Source organism: Coffea arabica, chromosome 1c, assembly GCF_036785885.1.
Source record: "Coffea arabica cultivar ET-39 chromosome 1c, Coffea Arabica ET-39 HiFi, whole genome shotgun sequence".
In the NCBI taxonomy this organism is placed as follows: domain Eukaryota; kingdom Viridiplantae; phylum Streptophyta; class Magnoliopsida; order Gentianales; family Rubiaceae; genus Coffea; species Coffea arabica.
The window spans coordinates 54,448,283-54,472,846 of record NC_092310.1 but is presented as its reverse complement, the minus strand read 5'-3'; the positions used below and the strand labels follow the sequence as shown (position 1 = coordinate 54,472,846).

Sequence of the window (24,564 nt, the reverse complement as noted above, 5' to 3'; positions counted from 1 at the left end):
GATCATCTTTCTGTACAAAAACTCCCAACAAAAAAAACTCTAATTCAAATGGCCTTGAAATAAATTGATGATGTTTCGTGCCCAGCAAAAAAAAAATAATAATAATAATAACAATAACTACGTGTAAGACGGCATTTGCTTGTGTTTTTAGTGGATAAAAGAATAATTAATAGAATATATACGCCTAACAAAGATTTTAGTGTTGCCCCTTGAAGCCGCAAGTTTGCCTTTACATCTGTACAACTGTGGAGTGTTAAAACCTTTTCTTTCTCTAGAGTTATTCTGAACTTAAAAATGGAAGTCTTCTGTATTTAATTTGTCCATTTCGTCGATTGAGACTTCAGCTGCAATTGCAAAATATATGATCCTGGGATTTAGGCACTTTGACAACATAAGGCGCCTGCTTTTATAGCGCGAAATGAAATAAATAATTGGCGCAAAGACTCCTTGCTCAAAGGTATAGCTACAAATTTACCTGCGAGTCAGCTCGATCAAAAGTTGAAATCTACCACTACCAAATCGAGCTATCGAAATCTAGTTGAATATAGAAAAATTCAACTTGAACTGACTTGAATTCTTATTTTTTATTTTAACAGTAAAATCATACGTGTGTGTATATATATTCCTAATAAAATATTTCATTTATTTTAAAAAATAAAATAATTATTTTTATTTTTAAAACTCAAGTAAACTCGAATTTGAAGTCGACTAGGCTCAAATTTGAAATCAAATTTTACATTGAAAGCTGTCCGAGTCCAAACTAACGTTAGTAAAATGGAATCAAAATTGGACTCAACTAATCCAAAACTAGACTCCTCCTTTACAGCCACGTATACAAAGCACACCAAAAACATCCGTCTGCGACCAAATTTAAGTAATAATCACATAGATATATGGTCAAAGCGAACGAGTAGTATGTACAATACTTATTGTCCAAGCAAAAGATCAAAGAAAGCAAAAGATCACGTAATATATGTTCTGGAACGACGGCCCCTCCTAACGATATATGCACCAGGCAACCAAATCATTCCCCCATATTTGTGCAGGAGTTTTTCTACCCAAACCTACGTATTCAAATTTTAACAATAATATATATAGATATACGTGAAAAATAAGAAAGGTGATGCTTCCAACTAAAAATCTACGAAAAAAAAAAAATGACGATGCTGCAGGTTCCTTTGATTTCGTTTCCCTTTGCTTCCATTCGCAAAACCTAGATCCGCACGAAACCTCAAATGGGAAAACGTTGTACGATTGAGATTTACAAAAGCCAAAGGCCATGTTGGGGAACCAAATAACAAGGAGGTATTTCTCTTCCCATTTCTTTGGAGAGTTTGAACAAAAGATGATGGGAAACATTAAAAATTACACAAAGATTGATTTTTTGCAACCAACCCAGAGAGAGAGAGAGAGAGAGAGAGAGAGAGAGAGAGGGGACTCTAAATCAATCTATCTCTGGACACGTCCTTCCTCAGATCGATTACGACAACACTGACGTTGTCGGCGCTCCTCCTAGCCAAAGCCAGCTTTGTTAAGAGCATTGATGCATCAGAACAAGCCTTGTCTGAATTCTCATTCCCCACCTCCTCCCCCGGCGAACACGGTGGTCCTTTCCCCTTCTTCAGACACATCCGAGCCACCCCGCATGCGGTGTCGTTCGACACCACGTCCCATAATCCATCACTTGCCAATATCAAACAGTCATCCTCCGCCGTCCGATCTGTGATCGTCACCTCCGGCACACAGCTCACATATGGCTTCAAATAATTGTCACCTAAAAAATTAAACACCGCCCAAAGAAAAATTTTTAATCAGCTAATATTCCTCCATCGGCCCGCAAGAACTAATTTGAAAATACTGGTCTAGTCCAGTATTTTAACTACTACTATTAATTTTACCTATGGCGCGTGACATGGCAAGAACTCCTTGGACACGTGGACAATCCCAATAAATTACACGCCCACCGGCGGCTTGTATCCGATTCAGTTCATCTGGCCGATCCGGCTGTAGATTGCAAAATGATGGGGGGAAAACATATATATATAAATTTTAAAACCAAAGATGAAATATATATTTTAGTTAAGAAGAAAAGTGCCACGTAATGCGTTTACCTTATGATCGTCAGAGAGGGGGATGGCCTTGCCATTACGGCAAAGGACGGCACGAGAATCACCACAATTGGCCACAATGATCTTATCTGGAGTTACAATTGCTACGACGGCGGCCGATCCAACTGCGTCGCATTCGGGCGTTCGAAGCTCGCAGCGGCAGTTGGAGGCCATCAAGCTGCCGCTGGATGTAACTACCTCGTCCATACGAATGAAGCTTCGCTCCATTGCATTTTTCCATTCCGTACTTTCTTCTCTGCTCTCTAGCTCTTCCTTCACCAGCTCGTGCAACCGCTCTCTACACTTTGCCGCCACCTGTAAAATTCAAATTCTGCCGTCAATTTTAAGCCTTTAGATCCAACAGAAAAAGGCTACCAAAAAAAAAAAAACTGATTTGTGTGTGCGCCCTTTTTTTGTCCTCACAAGAGTATGCATATGCACACATAACGCACATGAGAGCATCCGTGACCGTCATAGACGGCGAAATAATGAAGCAGAGCGGCGTCTTCAAAGTCTCCGCGGCAAAACGAAGGCCGAATCGCCACCGCGTCTTCCATATCTCTCCGCCTCCCGCAAACCGACGCCATTCCGAACTTTGGGAACGGTTTGGAATTGACAAGCAGCGTCGATGCTAATTGTGCAGTCAAAAAAATCGGAGCACCATTCAAAATCGGGGGGAACTCGCCGGTCATCTCCTTATTCATTCCGTTTTTCACCTTGGAGACAAGATTTTGATCCTCGACAGCGCAATCGCACTCCCGCGAAACCGACGCAGCCGGATATATCTCCAGCCTCGGCCGCTTCTTTCCGTTCTCCGCACCATCCTCCGGGTGCGCTACAAACTTGATCCTCCGGATCTCCATTCTCCTCCGCCTCGCCGCTCTGGAACTCGGCCTGCAAACCGACGACGCCGCCTCGCTCTCACTCACCACTCCGCAACATATCTCCGCCATTCCGCGGCATGCACCTGCACCTAAATTCTTCCTCCTCCTTGATTACTACACACCAATCCAGCTCCAAATATTCAAAAAATAAAATAAAAAGAATCAAATTTGCGCCAAATTTATCTCTTCTACCTCTTCGCTTCCTTCTCTTTTTTTTTTTTTTTTTTTATCTTCGTTTTGTTTTGATCTCGCAGAAAAAGGAAAATGATGGAGAAGTAGATAATAAAGAAAGCAGTGGGAGGGGACAATTGGACCCCTTAAAAGGACACCAGTCTTCCTCTACTCGCCCTTTTATCTTCCTCTCACGCCGTACGCAGAGACCTCCTTAATTTTCCCGTTTCCTCTTCTTTAATTATTCATCAATGTTCATTAAAATTAAAAAAAAAAAAAAAAAACTCAAAAGCAGAAATGGGGATTGGACGACAGCGTTTGAGGTAGGAAATAGTAGGAGCAGCTGCCGCTGGGGTGGTGGTACAAATGTAAGAATCGAGGGGAGAGTTAAGAATAGTGGGTGCGTACCCGCCTAAATAAGTAGAGTAGTAAATCAGGGCCGTTAAAGTGTCCAAAAACATCTTCCACTCGTCGGTTCAAATACAACACGTGTAAGGCGCCCAATACGTGGCCCGGCGGATTGAAAACACCACTCTATCCTCTATCAACGCTTCCTTTTCTGACACGCCTGTGCTCCTCGGACCACGTTCACATTTCTTATTCAATCTTCAGTCCCAGTTATTTTACTATCATATTTTAAAATTTCAATTTTTTTAAAATAATATTTAATTATGATATTTATACTTCTCTTGTTATTTATTTGAATACTAAATTTTTTTAAATAATATTTCATTTTCCCCACAAAACACATCTCTCAACTCAATTTTCTATATTCTTAATTATTTTTTATTTCACATACATCACATCACAAAAAAATATTACAATAATTATTTCAAATAAACTCTAAAAATCCGAAACTGTGGTTTGTTTGGATTGCTTCATATTTTCCCAATTTTATTTGCTTACATCATCTTTACAATTTCCAATACACCTTTTTATCTTCCCAATATCTTTTTATCTCCCATACATCACATCACAAAAAGTGCTACAGTAAAAATATCTCAAATAATTCCAAATAACTTACAATCCAAACAGAGATGTAAGATATGAATGCGACGAGGGAGTATTCCTTAATTAATCTTAATCAATTCCTAAACTTTTGTTAATCAAATTTTTTAATGCCTAAGTACACGTGTATGAGTACGAGATTGCATGGGATATTAGGAATTTTAAAAAAGAAGGGGAGGGGCGTTGGGGGAGGCTTTATTCTGAATGATGGGGTCACGGGGTCCAATCACAAGTGATTACGTAGCAGAAGAATGAAGGTGGGGCTGGGGGACCCACTGGTACGTCTGCGTCGTTGACACTCGGCCCGGGAGAATATTTGAATATCTGACCTGTGGGGGGTGAGGGGGACGAAGATGATGAAGGAGAACGTCTTGGCTGTGATGGGAAGAAACATGACACGTTTCAAGAGTTTCGGTCCGATTGATTCGTTTTTCACGTTCTTGTTTTGTCCTTTTTCAAAATTAGTACGTAATTTTAGAGCTAACTCAAAATCTCATGCCTTTGTGATGCTGCTCTCAACGGAAGAATTTTTAGAGTACGTTCAAATACCTTTGGCATAAACATATAATTAAGCATGTTTTTTTAAAAAAAAAAAAAATTAAGGATATTGATTAGTACATTACCTTTGGTAGAAATGTCGAAATGTTTAAGAAATTTAAACATTAATATTGCATGTTTAAGAACGCAACAGCAAATAATAATGTGTTCTATATCCAAGGATACAGGTGAAGGAATATAAACTCGATCTCTATTCTTTCCATTCCGAATTGCTTGTCGCATTTCGAGATTCTAATTTTTAAAAAATAGTAGTGTGAATTGAGAGCCATTTTAGTGATTTTATTTTAAAAAAATTATTCTCAAAGATTCAGATGTGTTCTTGCTTTTTTTGGCAAAATCGGTAGCCATTTGTTAGGTTGATAAACTGTTTGAAAAAGTCATTTTCAGTTTGCATTGGATCATTTCGGCGCCGATTAACGAAATAGGTCGGACTCCGGAGTCCCCGTTTTTGGTTGTAGCCGCCGGGCAAGAAGACTCTCATCAAAATGTTTGCCTCTGTGTTTTATACTACTGCCACTAACCACTACTATTCAACGTGTCCGTTCCTTGCTCACGCGAACAATTTTACCAAGTTGATTTCGATATACTTTATGTAGGAGAAGAAATAGCTAAATATTACTCCGTTTGGATTAGTTTTTTTTTTAAGGTGTTTTTGAAAAATTTTACCGTAACACTGTGTACATTAAAAATTTTTGCTATAAAATTTTTTTGAAATATTGTATGGATGAGATGTTTTTTTTTTTTTTTTGAGTTATTGTGTATTACTGTAATGTTGTATTTGAAAATTTTATTTTTTAAAAAATTAACGAATTCCATCAACTTTGGAGTTAGTCAATCACTACAACTTCCAAGGGTACAAGCTAAAACCAATTCTGGTATTAGTAAACGAGGCAATTACACATGCACGGACAAAAGGAAAGGTGAGTTTGGATACTGCTAATAAATAACTCAAACAACGCTAGTCAAATTGACAAGAAATACTTCCATCACGTCAAAACAAAAAAGAAAAAAAAAGTATTAATTTAATTTGATCTGTCTCTTCATGGAAACATAATGATATATTTTAGGACTAAAAGGATTTGTCTCATTTCTACCGTTAATTAACAGCTCACTGTCGCTATTAAGTTTAGGCACATTAACCGCTCATTCGTTTTTTCCCCGTTTTCCTTTTCTCATAGACATTAACCGCAGATTACTACCACGACTAACCACTGAGCTTTGGCTTAATGTCGGGATAAAAAGGGAATTAAATCTTTTTTTCGGATATAAAAAATGAGGTATCATAGTTGAGTCTGTACACAATGAGGTTATTTGGATATCCAGGGAAAAAAAATCAAATTTTATTTTACGTATACCATACACATAAATTTTAATTATCATTTTACGTGACATGCGTTAAATCACAAAAAAATTTTGAAACTCTCCCTTCCGCTCCTCTGGGATAGGAAAGAGGCTCAAAAAACCAAAAAAAAAAAGTACGAGCTACGACTAAACACTGAAGATTTTCCGGGTCCTCTTTACAGCAGAAAAAGAGAAGGCTTGAAAGCCGAAAAGCGAAACACACACAGGTGGAAAGCGGAAACAGCAAAAGGGGAATTCCTTGGATGAATGGAGGAGGAAACCCGCCAAACTAGAGCAGGACAACGCATGACCCATCAAAGCAAGCAACAGAATATAGAAGTAGTCGTAGGAGTACTAGTCCGTCCTAGTATATATATATATATATATATACTAAATATTTTATCGACATAATTACTTTTTTTATTTTACTCGGAGGGAGGAAATTGAATCATCAAGGAGTTGGTTGTAGCAGTCGCTTAATACTACTGATAATAATAATAATAAGTAATGCAGGACCAGTTGCGGGCAGAAGCCATTGGATATCCAACACCTGTAAATTCTGGCTGGCAAGCAATTGTACTCTCTCCTAATTGAAATTGACACCCCATCCTACACCCTTGCCACGCCACCCACCTACTCGCACTATTCTGCTGGTCCCGATCCACCACTTTATTGATGTTCACAAAATAAATTTATGGCTTTCCTAAAATGTCTTCTTTTTTTAAAAAAAAAAAAAAAACCTTTTAACTTAAGAAAAATGAGATTTAAGAATTGGGAGGAGGGAAGGGAACTTGAATATAGAACTTCTAATTCTTAAAATGTTAACACTAATTACTATTGGATAGAAAAATTAAAATGGTGAAGTCTTAATTGCGTATCCGCTGCTCTTTTTTGCCAAAAGTTTGGTAGAAAATGAAATGCCACGTGCTTTTAAAACGGCCGAGTGCAACGCATGATGATACCGAAAATGGAAGTGAAACTTTTGTTCTGACATTTTGCACCCTGCATCATCTTCGAAAATACTGTACCGTTATTATCACCTTCCCTCCTCAACATTCATTCAGTGTCATTATCAATTTTTTTCTTAATATTATCTTTTACTTATTTGATCCTCAAAATTAATGTTCATTAAAGTGAAAATGCATGTTTAACTCTTAAAATTATTATCACTTTACCCCTATAAACTATAATTTCATTATCAATTTATCCTCTAAAATTATTTTTTATACAATTTATCCCACCATTAAACCAAAATAGTAAGTTAAAAAACTTTTAAAAAAAGTACCCTGCTCTTTTTTGGTTTGGAAAGGAGGTTATTTGGGATAATTTTTTTTAAAAAAAACATTGTAACGCTTTTTTGATATAATGTCTATGAGCTAAAAATATGATTGAAAATGTATTAATAGTGTAATTAAGTCAATAATGTGTATAAATAAAGTGTAAATAATGTGCAATCTAAACATTCTAACTATAACTATCTGTAAATTGCGTGAGAAGTTCCAACTAAACAAATAAACAACGCAAACAGACTGTTTGGATACATTATTTTTTAAAATAATATTTCGCTTATATAAACACGTTCCTCAATCTACATTTTTATATTTTCAATTTTCTTTTTATCTCACATACATCATATCACAATAAATGCTACACTAATTATTTCAAATAATACTCTATCCAGAGTATTTCATAAATTATGTGAAATCTTTCTAAAATATATCACAATGTAATATTAAAGATAAAAGACTTTATTTGACTACCAAAGATATTGAACATGACATGACAAGCTTTTGAAGACCAAAGAAAAACGAAAGATCTAGGCTACCAAATTAATATTAGCCTTTGAATTACGCGTGTGTCTTCCCATTTTACCTAATGTCTCCGTCTCATTTAATAGTATTGTATTTCATTTTCATTCATTCCAAATTATAACCCATTTTTTGATTGAAGAATATAGTTAATTTATAATTTTTCTAAAAAACTCTAATTTAATATACTTTATTATCAGTGAGTATAGCCTACCTCATTCATTAATAGTTTGGATTAATGTTTTGAATGGTGCAATTTTTCATAATATTGCTGTTATAATTAATATAAAGGTATAGTTATTAGTCATGCTCCAAATATTAATGCAGGGGTATTCTAAGAAAATAATAGGTTAGATTTATTTTTCTAATAAAGTTAAATATTTTTTTAATTGTGTGAAAAAAATCAAGACTGTCAAAATAGAATGGAGGAAATAATAGTATTTTCACCTGTGCATCACCGTGGTTCTTTTTATGTGTTAGTATTAGTTGTGAATTTATGCAAGTATGAATAATTATGTGAAATTCATCTCAGTCTTGTAACAAAATTCTTAGTCAATGGCTTAAGGCAGAAATGGAAGGACCATTTTCACCGAAATTCCCCGACAGAAACTAATCATACTAAGATATAGTGTTGTTATCACTTTTCCTCATTAACATTCGGTGTGATTATCAATTTTTCCATTAACGTTATTTTTTAGTTACTTGATCCTCAAAATTAACTGTCAAATTTAACGGAGTATGTTCATTAAAGCGAAAAGACATGTTTAACTCTTAAAATTATTATCACTTTACCCCTATAAATTATAGCTTCATTATCAATTTATCCCCTAAAATTATTTTTTATGCAATTTATCTCACCATTAAACAAACATAGTAAGTTAAAGAACTTTTTTTTTTAAAAAAGTACCATATTCTTTGTATAATAAAAATAATAAAAAATTAGAGTGACTTTTCTACTTTTTAGTATTAAGAAAAAAAATCAAATCATTAATCTCTTCCTTCATAACAATTTTATTAATATTGAAAAAAATAGAAAGATGGGGAGGGGAAGGAAGAGAGAGAGAGAGAGCTCAGTTTTTTTTTTTTGAAAAAATATAAATAAGAAATAATTAAATACTTATATTATTTTAAAATTATTTCATTTTTTTTGTTTACCACCAAATTCCAATCCCAATCCTGATAACCTTAAAGTAATATGTTAATATTAGACTTTTTTTATTTTCTTTTTTAGCAAAATCTAATTTTTTGTTCCCTTCTTCCCTATCTCTTTTTCTTTTTCTAGTATTAACAAATATGAAAAATAATTAGAGAAAATCCCTTTTTTTTTTTTATGTTTTTGGGTCTTTTAAAGTGAAAAAAAGAAAGAATAACCATTCCAACTTTTTATTTTTAATTATACGTAACAAAGGGTAAATACATTTATAAATTTTGACCATACTAGTTAGATTAGCGATGAGATAAAATCATAGAAACTAATGTTAGGAATTTAAGCGACTGTATCATTACAATTTTAGGGAATAAAATGATAATAACAATGTGATAATGGTATAGAATAAAGGAATATTTTTATCCAAAATTTCTTAATATATTGGGTTGAATTACTTATGAAGGGTGAAGTAACTAAAAGATAACGGTAGGAGATAAATTGATGATAGTGATATAATTTAAGGGGGGAAAGTGATAATAACCCTTAGATATACCCCAGCATGAAGGGAACCAGAATAAACCCCGGGTGCCTCCCTCCATTTGGTTTTGATAATGCCATCTGCCTTGTACTATTACGTAACCGGATTCTTGAGTCTACCAAGAGCGGACACGCGGAATATCTTTTGGTAAGATTTCAGGCTTTTTTAAGTCTTGTGGTCTTGTGTCAGTTGTGTATACGATGTGCTTTCCTGCCAAAGCTGGAGGACACGTGTTGTGGAAGTAGGCCGGTGGGAGAAAAGTATGTACGTAACCTGACCAGACCGCGACGAAAGTTATGTCTCGTTGATTCAGGGCTCTCTGTTCAGGTAATTTCAAACTCCTTGAATCCTGGTAGTAAAAAGTTAGGTTGGCTTAGAATCATCATACACCATGATGATGATGAACGTTCCAGGAAATGAGAGCTTTTCCATCATGATGGTAAACCAAAAGATTTTTTCTTTTTCTGTTCAAAAAAAAAAAAAAAGATTTTTTCTTTTAAAAAAAATAAAAAAAATTAAAATCAAGTTTGGTCACATTCAACTCCGATCATCATCATTTCATTACGGTTTAAAATATGCCCCGAGATCATTAGTTATTTATTAAAAAAAATATTTAGAGATATTTTATGCACAACAACGGGCAGTTGTGTGAAATTCGAAGACACTTCACCAACCCCCCACCCCCGAACCAAGATATATTTGACGTGAAAGATGGTAGGTAGTATGCAAGGAAGCAAAGGCAAGGAGTGGTCTGAGTCTGACTGATCAATGATGATACGGTGGCGGTTCAGAGATTTGATAACTCCTGCATGCATGCTCCAGCTTCAACCCATGCCCGTCCGCGTCTGCATGAATCACTTTGCTTGTCATCTTGAAACGCAAACTCTCCTTGCCACGTCTCGAACAAAAAGTGTGGGGCGACGTTTTTTTGCCGTTTTTCATTATGGCCTTCCCGAAGATTTTGCCATTTTCTTGGTTTTTGACGGTAGATAGAAAGAAAGAAAGAAATGAGAACCGTGGAATTGGAAAGTGACAGAAAGGTCGGGAGCGAAGATTTGATCACTATAATAAGTTGTGACGTTTTACTCTTGAATGAGAAATATTCCAAGTTAGGGCGGTTACGCATCACTTTGATTTAAATTGCTGAAACATGTGATTATATAGCAGTTTTGAAGTTGCAAAACTTGTGAACCCGGATTTTTATTTTTTGGGGAAATTGCCACCGCACCAGTTTTTAACTCTCAAGTTTTTTGACCGGTTGGGAGTGGGGTTGGTGGCCTATAACTTGTAGCAGCCATCAAATGAAATGATGGAAACACCTACTATTGCTATACTTGGCGGTATTAGGAGGAGTTCACCTTCAATAAACAAGTTCGCGGATCCCACTACTCGTTGGAATCAACATCCATGACCACGCGATGAAGCTTGGACGAAACTACGCCGTAGTTAATGCTCCCTCAAGGCCAGACCCTTTGGTAGGTCAAGAATTATGTTATCGGACCAATAAGGTCACAAGGCTGTTCACAGCAGTCTCGGCTACCTAGCAATATGCCTACCACAAATCTAATTGTGCATGATAAACAAGTTTAGCAGTTAATCTGTTATTTGGAATGGCAGTGAATAAGCAAAAAGAGCATGTTAATGTCTAAACCAAGAGTCCGTGTTTCGAGTGCATGACTATTGTCTAAACTCATCCAACAAATACAGCTACTAAAAAGGAAGAACGATCCAGAGCGAATCCATGGTAGTTCCAACATAGATGGGAGATGGCAATATGTACTGATTACCCTATAACGACAAACAAGAAAAGTGGCAAGTTGCTAGTACGTACGAGGGCAGAAGCCATTCACGGACATCCCTCCATCGACGCATATTATCTGGCCAGTAATGTACGATGATGCTGGTAGACAGAGGAATGCAACAAGAGATGAGACCTCAGCCGGATCTCCAAGACGGTGGAGTGGAGTTCGATCATATACTTCTTCAAGATATTCTCTATTACTCAACACCTGTAATAGACGAGGGAACATAACAACTGCTGTCATAATTATACTCCTATATGCAGCTTGCATATTGGAATTGACATATATCCTTCCTTAAACTGCATGTGCTTATTTTATACAAGGTCCTGCCTGAAAAGTCTACCTTAGTGCAACTATGCAGACGCTGAAGAACAAAGGACCCAAAGAATGCTCCAAAGCTTTCAGCTCAAACCCACCCCACAATCTGCCTGGGTGAGCGAGGAGGGGGTAAGTAAGGCGGGCGAACAATTATTTGTTCTTTGGTTTGTTACTTTTATGCCACTCTTGCACTTTTCTTTCCCTTGAAATGTCTACTGGCAGGCATACCCAGCAGACACAGAAGGATTGGCAAATTTGATTGTACTAGCATTTAAATTTGGTCACACATTGCTACAGTCATCGTGAAAATTTCAACAGAGCAAAAATTGACATTTTAGCAGAGTTTCAGATTCACAGAAGACCTATCTCACTGAGACAAAAAGATCCAACTGTGAACTATTTACTGGAAATAGTTGATCATATTACCCAAGAGACAAAGCAAAAGATAATTACTTGCTCCACCATTGAGGTCTTGATGTACCACGGTGCGACTGCATTGCTCCTGATGTTGTCATTTGCCCACTCACATGCTAAACTTCTTGTCAGTTGATTAATTGCTCCTGCAAGTCACAGACCAAAAAAGAACATCATATTGCTCCTTTTCATAGTCATGGTCAGCATGGAAAGGTAAAAGGCCTTTGTTTTAACAAAGAGTACCTTTGGTGGCTCCTTGAACAGACATGGACTTCAAGGACACAAAACCAGAGACAGAAGATGTAAACACAACACTTCCTGATCCTGATGCTTTCAAAAGGGGATATGCCAGTTGGCACAAGTGGAAAACAGATTCAAAATTCGTTGCGACCAGAGCAGAGAATTCTTCTGCTGTGATATCAACAATAGGTTTTCGGATATTGGTGCCAACATTATTTACCTACTGATCCAGAAAAGTAGCAAGTGAACTTGTTAATCATACAAGTGATTGAAGGTAAAACGTTGAAGTCCATTAATTGCTACAACTAGATAACATCAGAGACCTTCGAATGATGCTAGTGAACAGAATATAGGGATAAAATGGAAACTTAAAAGCAAACACATGCAGTCCATTGGGAACGGCCATACATACTTTCTTAATGGAAATTAATATTTAAATTGATGGCTTTTTTGAGGGAGGGCAGAAGCAAATCTAACCATGTACCTTCTTTGTGAAAAGGAGAATACAAAAAAAAAAAATCTAGATTTTTAGAATTTAATTCTCAACAGTAGTAGACCGATTGAAAATGTGAATCACAGGATGAAAATAGACTGTGTCTAACTAGATAAGTGCTGTTGGAACTTCAGATGATAAATGCATACCAAATAGACTCAGAAGATTGTTTTATAAGGCCGCAACAAGACTAGCAATGTTTACATATATTAGGAAATCAAAACATTTGCAAAGTAACAAGAAAAGAGAAGCAGAAAATAATGTAAACCATCGCTGAGATGGATGTTTGGGAAAAGGAAAGATACATGGAAATGATTTCACATATGGCAAAGAGTATCTATCAAGATAAGTTGAAGCAAAAGCTATAGGAGTACCTTAATGAAATTTTGGGTCTTGAGATTGTTAAACATATTGTTCTAGCATTGTTATGTTCAATTCAGTATTTATAGTGACATTTCTGCCTCCAACCGATCAAGGATCTCCAGTTGAAGTGGTAACCAGAGTCCTACATGCCCTACTCTCCTCATCAACTCAATATGTCATTTTGCATGCATGCTTCAACACCCTCTGCAATCATAAATTTCTGATCGCTCAACAACGATTACACTACCAATTAGTTCTTCAATGAAATTCTCACTTTAAACCAAATGCTATTTCTAGGCATTAATACATAGGAGAAAAGTATCAAAGCAAATTCTTTTGAGGGGCATTCAGATCGAAGGGAAGCTATAATCTCAAAACTGACACGCCCAAAAATAACCTCAGGTTACTTTTCCAGAACTAATTAAAGCAGAGAATATCTAGGCGAATCATGAACGTTAATTATTAATGGATCCTGTACCAATTCCTTCAATAAAACAAGGGTTAATATTCAAGGTCACATAATCAACTGCCTAGTTCCACACAATTTGACTCGAGTCATCAGAATCCACTTAAAAATCTCAGTCACCTTGATCAATTATCACCAAAAGTTGTATCTAATTACACATGAAATACATATGCATTATTTATTCTCAATGTATTTCCAGAATTTTACATTCTTGCAACAAAATGCTGTACAATGGGAAAACGCTTACAAGAATGTTGAGCTTCCCATTGAACAAGGACGAAACAGTATCCCCTAACCTCTGACGATCGGCTCTAGATGACACATCGCAAACTGACCCAGTGACCTGAAAAGACTCCTCACCATCTTTCCATTTCTTCAAACAGCTGCAGAGCTCAGCGTCGTTGCGGGCACACGTATGCACGGTGGCTCCAAGCCCAGCCAATTCCTCCACAATAGCATGCCTTGCTACACAATATAGACACAACCCACATCTCAAAATCAAATCTTTCAAACAAATTCGACAAACTAAATACGAAAAGTACGATGAGACAATTTTATATATGAAGCTGACCCGATGCCCCTGGTGCCACCGGTGACTAGAGCAGTCATGCCCCCAAGGGACCATCTGGAGGCCCTGCTTGATGGAGGCAGGGTAGCGCTGGATGCTCTGAGTCCAAGACATAAGCAATTGGCGACTGAGGTTTTTGTACCTGAAGGAGTTGAACAATGTAACGTTGGTTGTGGGCATCGAAGGTGGAGAGGATGGGTTTTTAGCGGTGGAGACGCTGCTTGGCACGGTTGTCGGACTAGTAGACTAGTAGTGTACATTTTTCCAGTTCTCTAATTGAGATTTACTGTAAGACCTGTGAATACAGTAATAAAAATGCGATTAACATGTCTGCACAATCACATTTTAACCCTTAGTTCTTTAGATGAAGCAAATAATCACTCCTTACGGATGGGCAGGCCATTTACTTATTGACCACAAAAGATTTTTCCATAGTCATAAAAATTGCGAATATGGATGTCGTCAGATCTGGACCTAACACCAAACAATTTGTGAGACCCAAAACCAGTTGATTGTGGGCTGCCTTCGAGCTTAGGATGCCGAAATAGATACACTGGAACAGTAACTTTGGAGACCAAAGCTAGTATTAACCCTGAATATGATTAATTAGCTTTAACCACTCTGAGTTCAAACATTTCTAAGATTCTTCTCTTTTTATTATTGTTAATTTTCTTTGTTCTCAAAGGGTGAGCTACTCTGGATTAATTTGATCACTTTTCCACCGATCCCTATTATACCTTTGAAGATTTAGAGGGGAGCTACCTGCCATCTTGAAATGATCTAACACTGCCACAAATTTTGGACCTCCTAATTGCTGCCCCTCTGACATTTTTTTTTTTTTGGCATCAAGGTACATATATCTAGCGCAAACTAGTTACAAACAGTCCCTAAATTTAAAAACTAGAAAAGAAAAAGAAAGAGAATAAAAAAAATTCAACAACATGCATTGAGAACATATTTTCCTAAAGTCTTTGACGTACTGAACTAGTTGCTCTCTTGCAGTTAGCTAATACTATGTGAATCACTGAGCTTTGGCTTGGCCACCAAAGACGGACCTAAGTTTCTCTTTTTAGCTTGTAGATCGAGGGTTTAAATTCTACCTGTAATGAAAAAATTTTAAAAATGATGTCAGAGCATCAATTTAATCTAATTAGATCTGTATACCTTCGGTTGACAACTTTGTAAGCAGGGAAGCATGGTACTTACTGAGTTGTGTCCTGTGACCTTGAACGTAACCATCCAACAGAAAATTCCAACTTTCACCACTTTTTGTGGTATTTCTTCTGTTTTAATCTACATACTCTCGTGTATATATGATCGTCAGTAAATTCAGATTCTACAATTCTATCTTTTTCATTCCCAACCCCAAGTACTAGAAACCTCCTTAGAAAAAACTACTGGGACTGCGCAGATTTTTTTGGCGTAAGGTATTACGTACTCCTAAATCTGAAAGGAGAATACATGTATAGTTTTATCAACAGTCAGGCGCAAGTTTTGACACTGACGGCTTTTGTTCGTTAGTAACCATGCATGTTATTGTAGGTTAAGGTACTGCAGTACACGAATCTTGCATTAAAAGATAAAGCTGAAATGCCAAAAGAAGAAAGTATATTAAAGAAAATGAGTCATTGTTGAAGAGGTAAACGCCATGAAAATTTGTAATGAAATCTTTAATTAAGCGTGAAAAGTTCTAGATGCTTGAGGATCATTCTATGTTTTCTGGTCAAACTGTGTCTAATTAAACTTTTCACGAGGATGAGGAAATGGTTTAGATTATTTTAATTACACGACAATCTTTTAGAGTCGGAGGTCTTAATTTGATATTTTTTGAGCTTCAATTTTGGACTTTATTTATTTTTTAAAAAATTTATTTCAAGGCATTACGCACATCTCAGTTATCATTTCTCGAGACCTACTCGAGGACGGAGTACTACATATTGCTGCACTTGGTTAGGACAGAGCAAGATTGTACTGATATGCAACTAAATTAATTAACATGAGTAGAGTAGTATGACAACGTACTATCGTTTAATTCTAGTTAATTAGCTGCTAAATCTGATGATCAAGTGTCCGACTTCGCATAAGTGGTACTTTTGCAGACTTGGATTAATTTTTAATTGGAGTATAAAATATATGGCTACGATTGATGGATTTGTTTTTTTGCTGATAGTTGTTAAGTCACAAAAGGTCAGCACCACATTAATATAGCATTACTGTTATTTACGAACCCTGTTAGTACAGGAAGTGGATGATTAACTGCATGTTAGAAAATGAAACTCGTCAAGTTGTCTTTTTTTTTTTTTTGGTTTAGAAGACAAAAGGGAAGCCCTTATAAAATACGGTGCTTGCATGCTTCACCCACTAAATTAAAATGGTAGGTTAGACTTCCTAATGCTTAATTAGCACTTTTGCTTATTAGACTCATTAAAGATAGTGTAGCAGATTAGACTCATTAAGCTAGCTCTGAAGAACGCCCAAACAAATTAAGTTAAACATGATTAGAAAAATAGGCCTGAGATATGTCGCATACCTTTTTAAAGGAACAAATTGAATAGGGATACAAGAGTCACTGAATTGTCAATTCCCTGCCTGGTCAGATTGAAAGCGAAGGAGTTTCGAATGTTGTAAACTCTAGGATTTCTGCTTAGGGCTGATTCTATGGTGGACGAGGTGCATAGCTCTCGACTGAAAGACCTATATATACACCAGAAAGAAGTGAAGCAGGTAAGTCCATCCTTGCGGTCAAGCCTCGAGTTTCATGACTATACATGGCGCCCGCCTTTGAGACATCGATGGCTGAAAAGCAAAGTGAAACTCTTTCTTGTTCTTATCTTTTGGATGGATGCATGGCCAAGCTTGGTGTCTTTGGATTTGGACTACTTCCCTATATTCTTGTAGATTATAATCCGATCCCCATTAAAAAAAATTTAATTCTGGTCCATAGATCTGATCCATAGTTCCACCAATGGGCATTATGGCCATCTAAGTGCCTAAATCCCCATTGTAACCTTTTGTTACATCAGCATATGTTTTTATTTAGTCATTAGTTTGGACGCTTGAAAGGGCACAAGGTTCACACATAAGTTCGTGAACCAAGTCCATCAAAAAAATTTGCCATCCCATCGTCCCAAAATTATGGTCTTTTTTCCTTGGGTGTTTGTCTTGTTTTGTGGGGGGTTATGACATAACCTTGTATAGAGAATAACAATGGTTAAAACTTTGAATAAGCTTGGTTTTAAGTGAAATTGAATTATAACTCACTACTTCAAACTGATTTGGAGTGTTTGTGAAAGTTTCTTTCTTCTTTCTTTCTCTCTCGCCCCTTTTTTCTTTGCTTGTAATCTTGTAAAAGGTTTTTTTTTTTTGGGTGCCAAAGTAAAATTTTTTTTTTTTTGGGAGTCCTTTTTTTTTTTTAAGAAAAAAAAGAAAAAAAGAAAAAAAGAAAAAGAAAAGAGAAACGGAGTACGTCATCATGGGTGAGACTATCATTTTCCTAGGGTTCATCATCATCCTAGTTAGTAGTTAGTCCAATTACGACGTGCATGCATGAGGACCTTCGCGTGCCCACTTCTACGTAAGATAATGAGCCATGCAACGTCACAACATAAGCAGTGCTGTATCAAACGTTTCGATGGCGTCGGGTTGGGAAAACGATTGATGCCCAGAGTCATTCACAAGAGACTAAACCAACATTTTAAAATCGCACTAATCGAATGAAATTGTACCTCATGGCACGTACCTGTACTTGTGTATATAATCAGAACCCCTTACCAGCTGTGTGATTAGCTGTAGCGTGAAATCAAGGGTTAATTACACATTTTGAAGAACTTCCATTCTCATTCACTAGCTTGAGAAATCAGCATGTCGGTCCGAGTGGGAAATTAAGTTGGCTTCAATCCAATTTTATCTTGTAGTAAGTTCCATGAATGCCATGATCGATTAATAATAGCATACTAGTGTGAATACCCGTGTCACGCACGATGCTGACATTATTGAAAAAAATAAAATGCTAATTAATTATTGTTCTCTTAAAACCTAAAAAGCTTGTACGTGTTAACACACTAGACTTTTCCATCAACATCCCGTTGCAAGTGTAAGTTAACTATATTATTATATATGGCGGCCCGAAGACCCTGCAGATCGATTACGGACAAACACAACCCTTAGAAACCAAACAGTTCCATTTTGAATAAATCAATCAAATAAATAAATAAATAAAAGTACATCTTGCCAGTCACTTGGAGCTAGCTAAGATCGACCGAATTCTTTTTTGACCACTTCCCATTGCAACAAAAGTTCGCCAGGGCTTCTTTAGTAATTTTAAGCAACAGCACCACACAAAACTCGGCCTGGAAAAGTATTTATTTAACTTCTGCAAAATAAAAAAGTCTTGGTTCACAGCACAGCAGGCCTTCACTACATTCATTCTTCCCCTAAAAAAAAAAAAAAAAAAAAAAAATCGTCTTCTCCAGCCCCCCCTACATCAGCAGGCTACAACCTCTCTCTCCATCCCTCTTGTTTCTTTTCTCTGAATAGAGAAAATGGAAACTAATCAGCAGCCCGCTTCAGAAATCCCCAGCCCCCGGGGGCAGGCTGGAGTGGGGGACAGTTCTGATCAAGAACACCAAGCTACGAGTCCAACCTTACAATCCAGGCTATACGAGTGCAATTTCTGCAAGAAAGGTTTCTCAAACGCTCAAGCACTGGGAGGCCACATGAACATCCACAGGAAAGATAAAGCGAAACTGAAACAAGCTTCAATGGAGAATCAGAGGTTGATTGATGCTCAAGGAATGCCTAATAATCCGTTGACTCCTTCGAGCACTAGTCCTGGAAATAACATAGGTAAGCCATTGGAGTTCACGTCATCTGCCCAAGTACTAATGAAAAGCAGCAGTCCCAAGTGCCACTCATCTTCTTTAGCGCCTGATCATCTTCGAGAAAATTATTCTTATGATCATAGCCACATGGCAGAGCTAAAACAGCTACCATTGTTTGTTGAAACAGCATCAAGTGTGGCTGTCGCGGAGTATTCGGGTCCAATTATACAAGCTAATTCCGGAAGCTGGCAAGAAGAGTTTATATCTGGCCAAGGATCTTTTGGTGCCGAGTTGGACCTTGAGCTTAGGCTTGGACATGAGCCTCCGAAATCAACGGTTGTTACGGGAACAAGAAAGTTCTTCTGATAATGATGTTAATCATGATAATCCTGATTACATGGTACTTGCCACTTTTCGATTATATACAAATTAAATATGTCCTTCCTGTGCTCCTTTCTCCTTTGGTTTCAGTGGTCCCTTTTTTAACTTGTTCCTGAAAACTAAAGGGAAAGGTTAATTTGATTATAGTTTGAGCTTTTGTTTTCCGTTTGGAACCCTGGTCCGCTGTGAAATTAGTTGGAGCTTGGCTATGTTGATTTATTCATTTTTCTTTCTTGATCATGGCTCAATCTTGTGGAATGACCAGATTTGCCTCCTCACATGCAGTGCTTGTGAAGATCGATGTTAATTAATCTGTGAAATAGTATTTCACGGCATGAACTATGAAAAATCATCAATTTTGATCTTTATTTTTTTTCTCAGTATAATCCTGTTGAAGTTTTCAGCAAGACCTAGTTCTGAATTATTCGCTAGACTGAAAAATTTTGGGTCACCGAAACGAGTACAAAAGATTCTATATTTCATTCTTCAGGGAAAAGAATGTTGTTTTAGTTTATTGATCATGTTGCAGAAATTAAGATTAAATAAAAAGATGCTAGCTTTTTAGCACCTATCAACATTTTTGTATCACCATCATTGTTATTCTCTTCCATTCATATATGTTTGAGACATAGTCTTGGCTTCATTAATTAGTCACCAATCATATGTTTCAATGCGACAGCGTAATCCTTTTAATCTTCAACTTTCGGCATCCTTCTTCTTTCTTAGCGGCCGGAGCCTTTCAACATAAGTAAGTGGTGGAAAACATATTTTTCACTGCATTAACTTCCTCTCTTTCTTTAGATCAAAGCATAACTCACGGAATGTGTATCAAAGATCGACAGAGTTTAGCTTTTCTTTTCTTAATCTTTTGAAAGCAAATTAGCTAAAAATATTCATCTGAGGTCAGGCAAACGTGTTTCGCTTTGGATCTTCAGGTAGGAACTCATTTAGATGAACAATACAAGTAAAGCGAGAAACTAGATCATGAAAAATCCTCAACATGCAGTAAAGATTTTCTTTCAAAACAATCATGGGCATTCTCTGTGCGTGTGTGTGTGAAAAATGTAGTGTGTTGTGTGTGATGACCAATGTGCACTAAAGTTGCAATGAAGCGTTGAAAAATGTAGTGTGTGGTGTGTGATGACCAATGTGCACTAAAGTTGCAATGCTGCAACGCTTCATTGCAACTCTGATGAATATTAGTGATCGTGGAGATGAATAAACAGCACATTTTCTCGTTAGAGCTAGAACGTCTTTTACAACTCGCATATAAGTTGGTTTTCTCTTCCTTTATTTCTGTGTAGGATTTTGCAAGGTAAACCTATTCAATAACTCATCCATGAGTCATGGCTTCAATTTACATGAACATGAGGTTTCAACTAGAAGTTTGTAATCATGAATTGATTCTCTAGCAGTTCAAATTGAATCCAAAATTCTGACCTTTTTTGTTGAAATCGTTCTCGGAGTGTACTTCACCTCGCAGTCAGTTAGAAAAACTCGTTTCTATTGATACAGGGTTTCTTTACTTTCTTTTCCATTCCCCCCCCCCTCCCCTTTTTTACCAGATATATTATGCCTGCTTAACAAATTTTAACGACATTAACTTCTTGTGGATCCTCTGCAAGTAGTACGATACGCTTTTGTTTTACCTTCGATTAATTTCCGCACGTAAGGCTAATGTTTCAAGAGACATTGACAAAAGAAAAAAAAGGTTAAAATCTTTGCAGAAGTGATTCGCATTAATTCAGGGAATTATTTCATCCTCCACGCAGGCTCGGATCTGCACATTCGTAGTATTCGATCGTGATTCATACTCAACTTCACAACATTCCCTTCTTCTTCCAACCTGAGAAACAACCCCTAATTAATTAGTTTTAGATGAAATTAAGAAAAATAGTAACGCTACTGCAATAATGTGGAAACTTCTTAATTTTCAAGTACATCACCGTAAAAATGACCCCTTTTCTTGTATTTTTTTCAATCAGTTTGCATGTATGTACATGGACTAGACCTCGAGAGGGGGATGAATTAGGTGGTTGGGAGAAGGGAATGTAAGTGACAGTTTCCAACCCACTTACACTAAATTTTGTTTTTTTTTTTTTTTTAAAATGGACTAGACTACTACTGGAATTAATACTAGCTCGTAGAAATAACTTTTTGGTAGTTATAAGCCTAATTAGATTCTTTTATTCAGGCAGATTTAAGCTATAGATTTGAAGAAAGATTAGTTAGTGTACATCGCAAACTCATAGTAACGTAATTATTTGATGAACATGGCAAAGTTTGGACAGTTCAATTGGTTTCGGGATATGACTTGCATTGATACCAAAGGGGCAACAACATACGGTTTTTCCGATATCAAATGATCAATACCAAATGGAGAAAAATGAGAAAGAAATGAAATGCACAGAGAAGAAGACTTGAATAAATTTTGCTCACCCCGTCATGCATCTCCAATACTGGGGAGAGGACACGAATCATGTTGATGTGGGCAGCAGAATGATTCCCGGTTGATGAGCAAGCTGGCAAAAAACGCGGCCTCCTCCTGGTATAGGTTGTGGCTATAAGGTGCTGTCGTCCAATAATATCAGTAATTGTCTCAACGGAATAAAAGAAGAAGACATGAGGTATTTGGCATGGATCTTTTGTGGAAGGGATTCGGGTATTGAGAATGTAAAATGGCTTAGCAAACATCCAGGGCCTGAAGGTCTGGAGGGGCAGTCGGAGGATGCTGGGAGGGTAGATGGCCTCATAAACTTGGGCGGAGTAGCCCCATGAAATAGAGAAACTCCAGTTGTTTTGCTTGTGATAACAAATGGTTTGTTGGAGTAATCTGGACTCGTCAGCATTTGCAGCCTTCATTAGATGGTTCAGTGACTGGTTACGGGTCATGGAGGGGAAAATGGGGTCTACGACTTTCAGGTGGTGGAGGGAGACCAGAGGAGACTGTGGATGAGCTGATAACAGACCTGAGATGTCGCTGTGGAGGTCAATCTGATTTAATTCAATGGTATCAGCACCAGCATAAGGTGAGTTATTGTGCTATGCGCTTTCTGAAAATTTTCTAACAGAATTATTTTTATATCAATTTAAACATGGCCAAACACAAATTGCAATTAGCATCCGCCATTTATTCAATACTAACAAAGACCGCAATTCAGCTCAAATAACATTCATAGTAAATTCTAAGCATTTTGTAATTCCTGGAAGTAAAAGAATACTTCAACAGTCTTCTAGCTTGCTAGTCTAATTACCTGATGAAACCCCTTTTCCTGAGTGAGAGAGACTCCTAAATCAGCCACACAGGACTGTACGATGTGGTCACTGCCATATAGACTTGGATACCTCCTGATACACACATCCAAGTTCTTAGCCAAAGCCCTTGCAAGAGGGTAACTCAAAGCATATCCAGCTCCACCAAATGCCATCTCAAACGAGTGAAAATAATTGGATGCATGACATTCTGAATTCATCCCAACATAGAAGTACTTGTTGTAATCATACCTCGAAAGAACCTCAACCAAATTGTTGATAAATATGACAGTGTCATCATCAGCTATAACATACCACCTCACATCCTCATCATTTTGATCTTCCTCGTTAATAATCTCTCTGATTATCCGGGCCAATCTGATCGCGTGAGTCATTTCATGCTTGTCGTAATCTTTGTATCTGGAAGTGTTTTCTGAAATCCGAAAGGGAGGAGAAGAAGCAGGCCATGGAATCAAATCAACTGGGAATGTATCCAGAAACACGAATCCTCGGGTTACATTTGGCCGCCACCAGGATTCAATGAACCATCTCTTGTTCCTCCATGAGTTCGAAGTGCTCGCTATTCCAAAAACAATATGACTAATGCTAGTAGCACTATTAGTACCGGTACCAGAAGAGTATGAGCTCTCTAAATTACCGACGACTGTTGGCCTCAAGTGAGTTAAAACTGAGAATGAATAGCAACAATGAAAACCAGGCCAAAGATTATACATGATATACAGGACCAACCCGGAAATGACCACTAACTTGTACAACTTTTTAGCCACCCCATTAGAAAATTGCGCGACATTTTGTTGACTCCTGATCAGTTCTGTGGAATTGGTTTGGGACATCAGATTATACCTCCTGAGAAGCGACATAAATAGGATAAAAATGGGCTGAAATTTACTTGTTTTCGTATCGCTTGAATTCTTCACGCTCGTTTGTATTGGCTATTATCCTCAGGAATTGGCTTCAGTTCAACAGCTACTATAATTTTGTTAAAATTGGCAAATGAATAAAAAAAGAGATTCAAACTCCCAACTCGCCATAGATCTGTAGAGTCTAGAAGGTTGAGAGAGAAGAGAACCCGTCAGACGGCAGTATTACTTTACTACTGCCATTAGGAAACGTCTCTGCATGTATAAAACTTTGACCAGTGCTAGAGCTAAAACTGATCAATTGGGACGCATTCAAACATGAGAAAGCAAATGGTGCAGGTATCTTTTTTCTTTCCTGAGTAAGAGTAGCTGGAAATGCGTGAAATGAGACGAGAGAAGTCGTGATGCCAATCTTTACACTGATCATGGCTCGTGTTTATCATCTTGCATTCACCCATTTGCACGGCGCAAACACGCTTTTTACTCTTTCAGATCGATGCTTTTAATTTGTCTGTTGTCATTACGGGACGGGACAATTTGTAAATAAAGTGTCGCAGTTGACAGCGTTTGCTTCTCCTCTTCCCTTTTTTGGCTTTCTTTCTTTCTTTTTCGGGTTAGTCGGTTTTATATGAGCTGTGAGCTACGGATTGGATGAGGGGATATCTGTACACTGGGCATATGGTCCAAATTAAGATGGAACAAATGAATAGTGAATTCTAAGCACGGTTGTACTATGTACAAAATTGTCTTGTTTCTACTCAACCAATCTAGATACATAGTCTAGTCTTGTTTATCTACGTGAATAGGTGTTATCACCTGTCATTTTCTCGGTCAATTCAATTAATTCCTCCTAGGCTGGTAGAACTTAGAATTTCACAAGACAATCAACTAATTTCGTTCGTGCAAATTCTTTATACCACTTTACTCCAAAAAATAACAAATTCAACTTTACCAACAAGGAGGAGTTTATGGGTCTTGTCCAAAATTTGCCATTCCATTTCTG

The 24,564-nt window shown here is 37.1% G+C and overlaps 4 protein-coding genes across 7 annotated transcripts; 1 reads left to right on the top strand and 3 right to left on the bottom strand.

The window, feature by feature from the left end:
* Positions 1-1,282: 1,282 nt before the first annotated feature.
* On the bottom strand, positions 1,283-3,551 carry LOC113729382 (probable protein phosphatase 2C 24). The gene is made up of 4 exons (XM_027253687.2): positions 2,561-3,551; positions 2,112-2,423; positions 1,899-2,004; positions 1,283-1,774 (listed from the first exon to the last, which is right to left on the bottom strand). The coding sequence occupies exons 1-4, from the start codon at positions 3,059-3,061 to the stop codon at positions 1,440-1,442; spliced, it is 1,254 nt and encodes a 417-aa protein (XP_027109488.1). The 5' UTR covers positions 3,062-3,551; the 3' UTR covers positions 1,283-1,439.
* A 7,633-nt stretch (positions 3,552-11,184) lies between these two features.
* Positions 11,185-17,085, bottom strand: LOC113729373 (tropinone reductase homolog At5g06060). Of its 4 annotated transcripts, none has more exons than XM_072078413.1 (6): positions 16,758-17,085; positions 14,231-14,522; positions 13,907-14,120; positions 12,341-12,557; positions 12,137-12,243; positions 11,185-11,572 (listed from the first exon to the last, which is right to left on the bottom strand). In XM_072078413.1, the coding sequence occupies exons 2-6, from the start codon at positions 14,485-14,487 to the stop codon at positions 11,384-11,386; spliced, it is 984 nt and encodes a 327-aa protein (XP_071934514.1). In that variant the 5' UTR covers positions 14,488-14,522; positions 16,758-17,085; the 3' UTR covers positions 11,185-11,383. The 4 variants fall into 4 exon arrangements, 3 of the variants coding, with proteins under 3 accessions (XP_071934514.1, XP_071934522.1, XP_027109480.2); XR_003458127.2 differs by lacking the exon at positions 16,758-17,085 and adding an exon at positions 11,709-11,793 and having other exon boundaries at positions 11,435-11,572; positions 14,231-14,651; XM_072078421.1 differs by lacking the exon at positions 16,758-17,085 and having other exon boundaries at positions 13,907-14,124; positions 14,370-14,638.
* A 1,548-nt stretch (positions 17,086-18,633) lies between these two features.
* Positions 18,634-19,668, top strand: LOC113728470 (uncharacterized). Its single transcript, XM_027252901.2, has 2 exons — positions 18,634-19,072; positions 19,235-19,668. Exons 1-2 carry the CDS (start codon positions 18,769-18,771, stop codon positions 19,411-19,413), a joined length of 483 nt encoding a protein of 160 aa, XP_027108702.2. The 5' UTR covers positions 18,634-18,768; the 3' UTR covers positions 19,414-19,668.
* Positions 19,669-21,172: 1,504 nt separating this feature from the next.
* On the bottom strand, positions 21,173-23,561 carry LOC113742773 (uncharacterized). Its single transcript, XM_072047419.1, has 3 exons — positions 22,683-23,561; positions 21,868-22,422; positions 21,173-21,274 (listed from the first exon to the last, which is right to left on the bottom strand). Exons 1-3 carry the CDS (start codon positions 23,559-23,561, stop codon positions 21,173-21,175), a joined length of 1,536 nt encoding a protein of 511 aa, XP_071903520.1.
* Between the last annotated feature and the right edge of the window lie 1,003 nt (positions 23,562-24,564).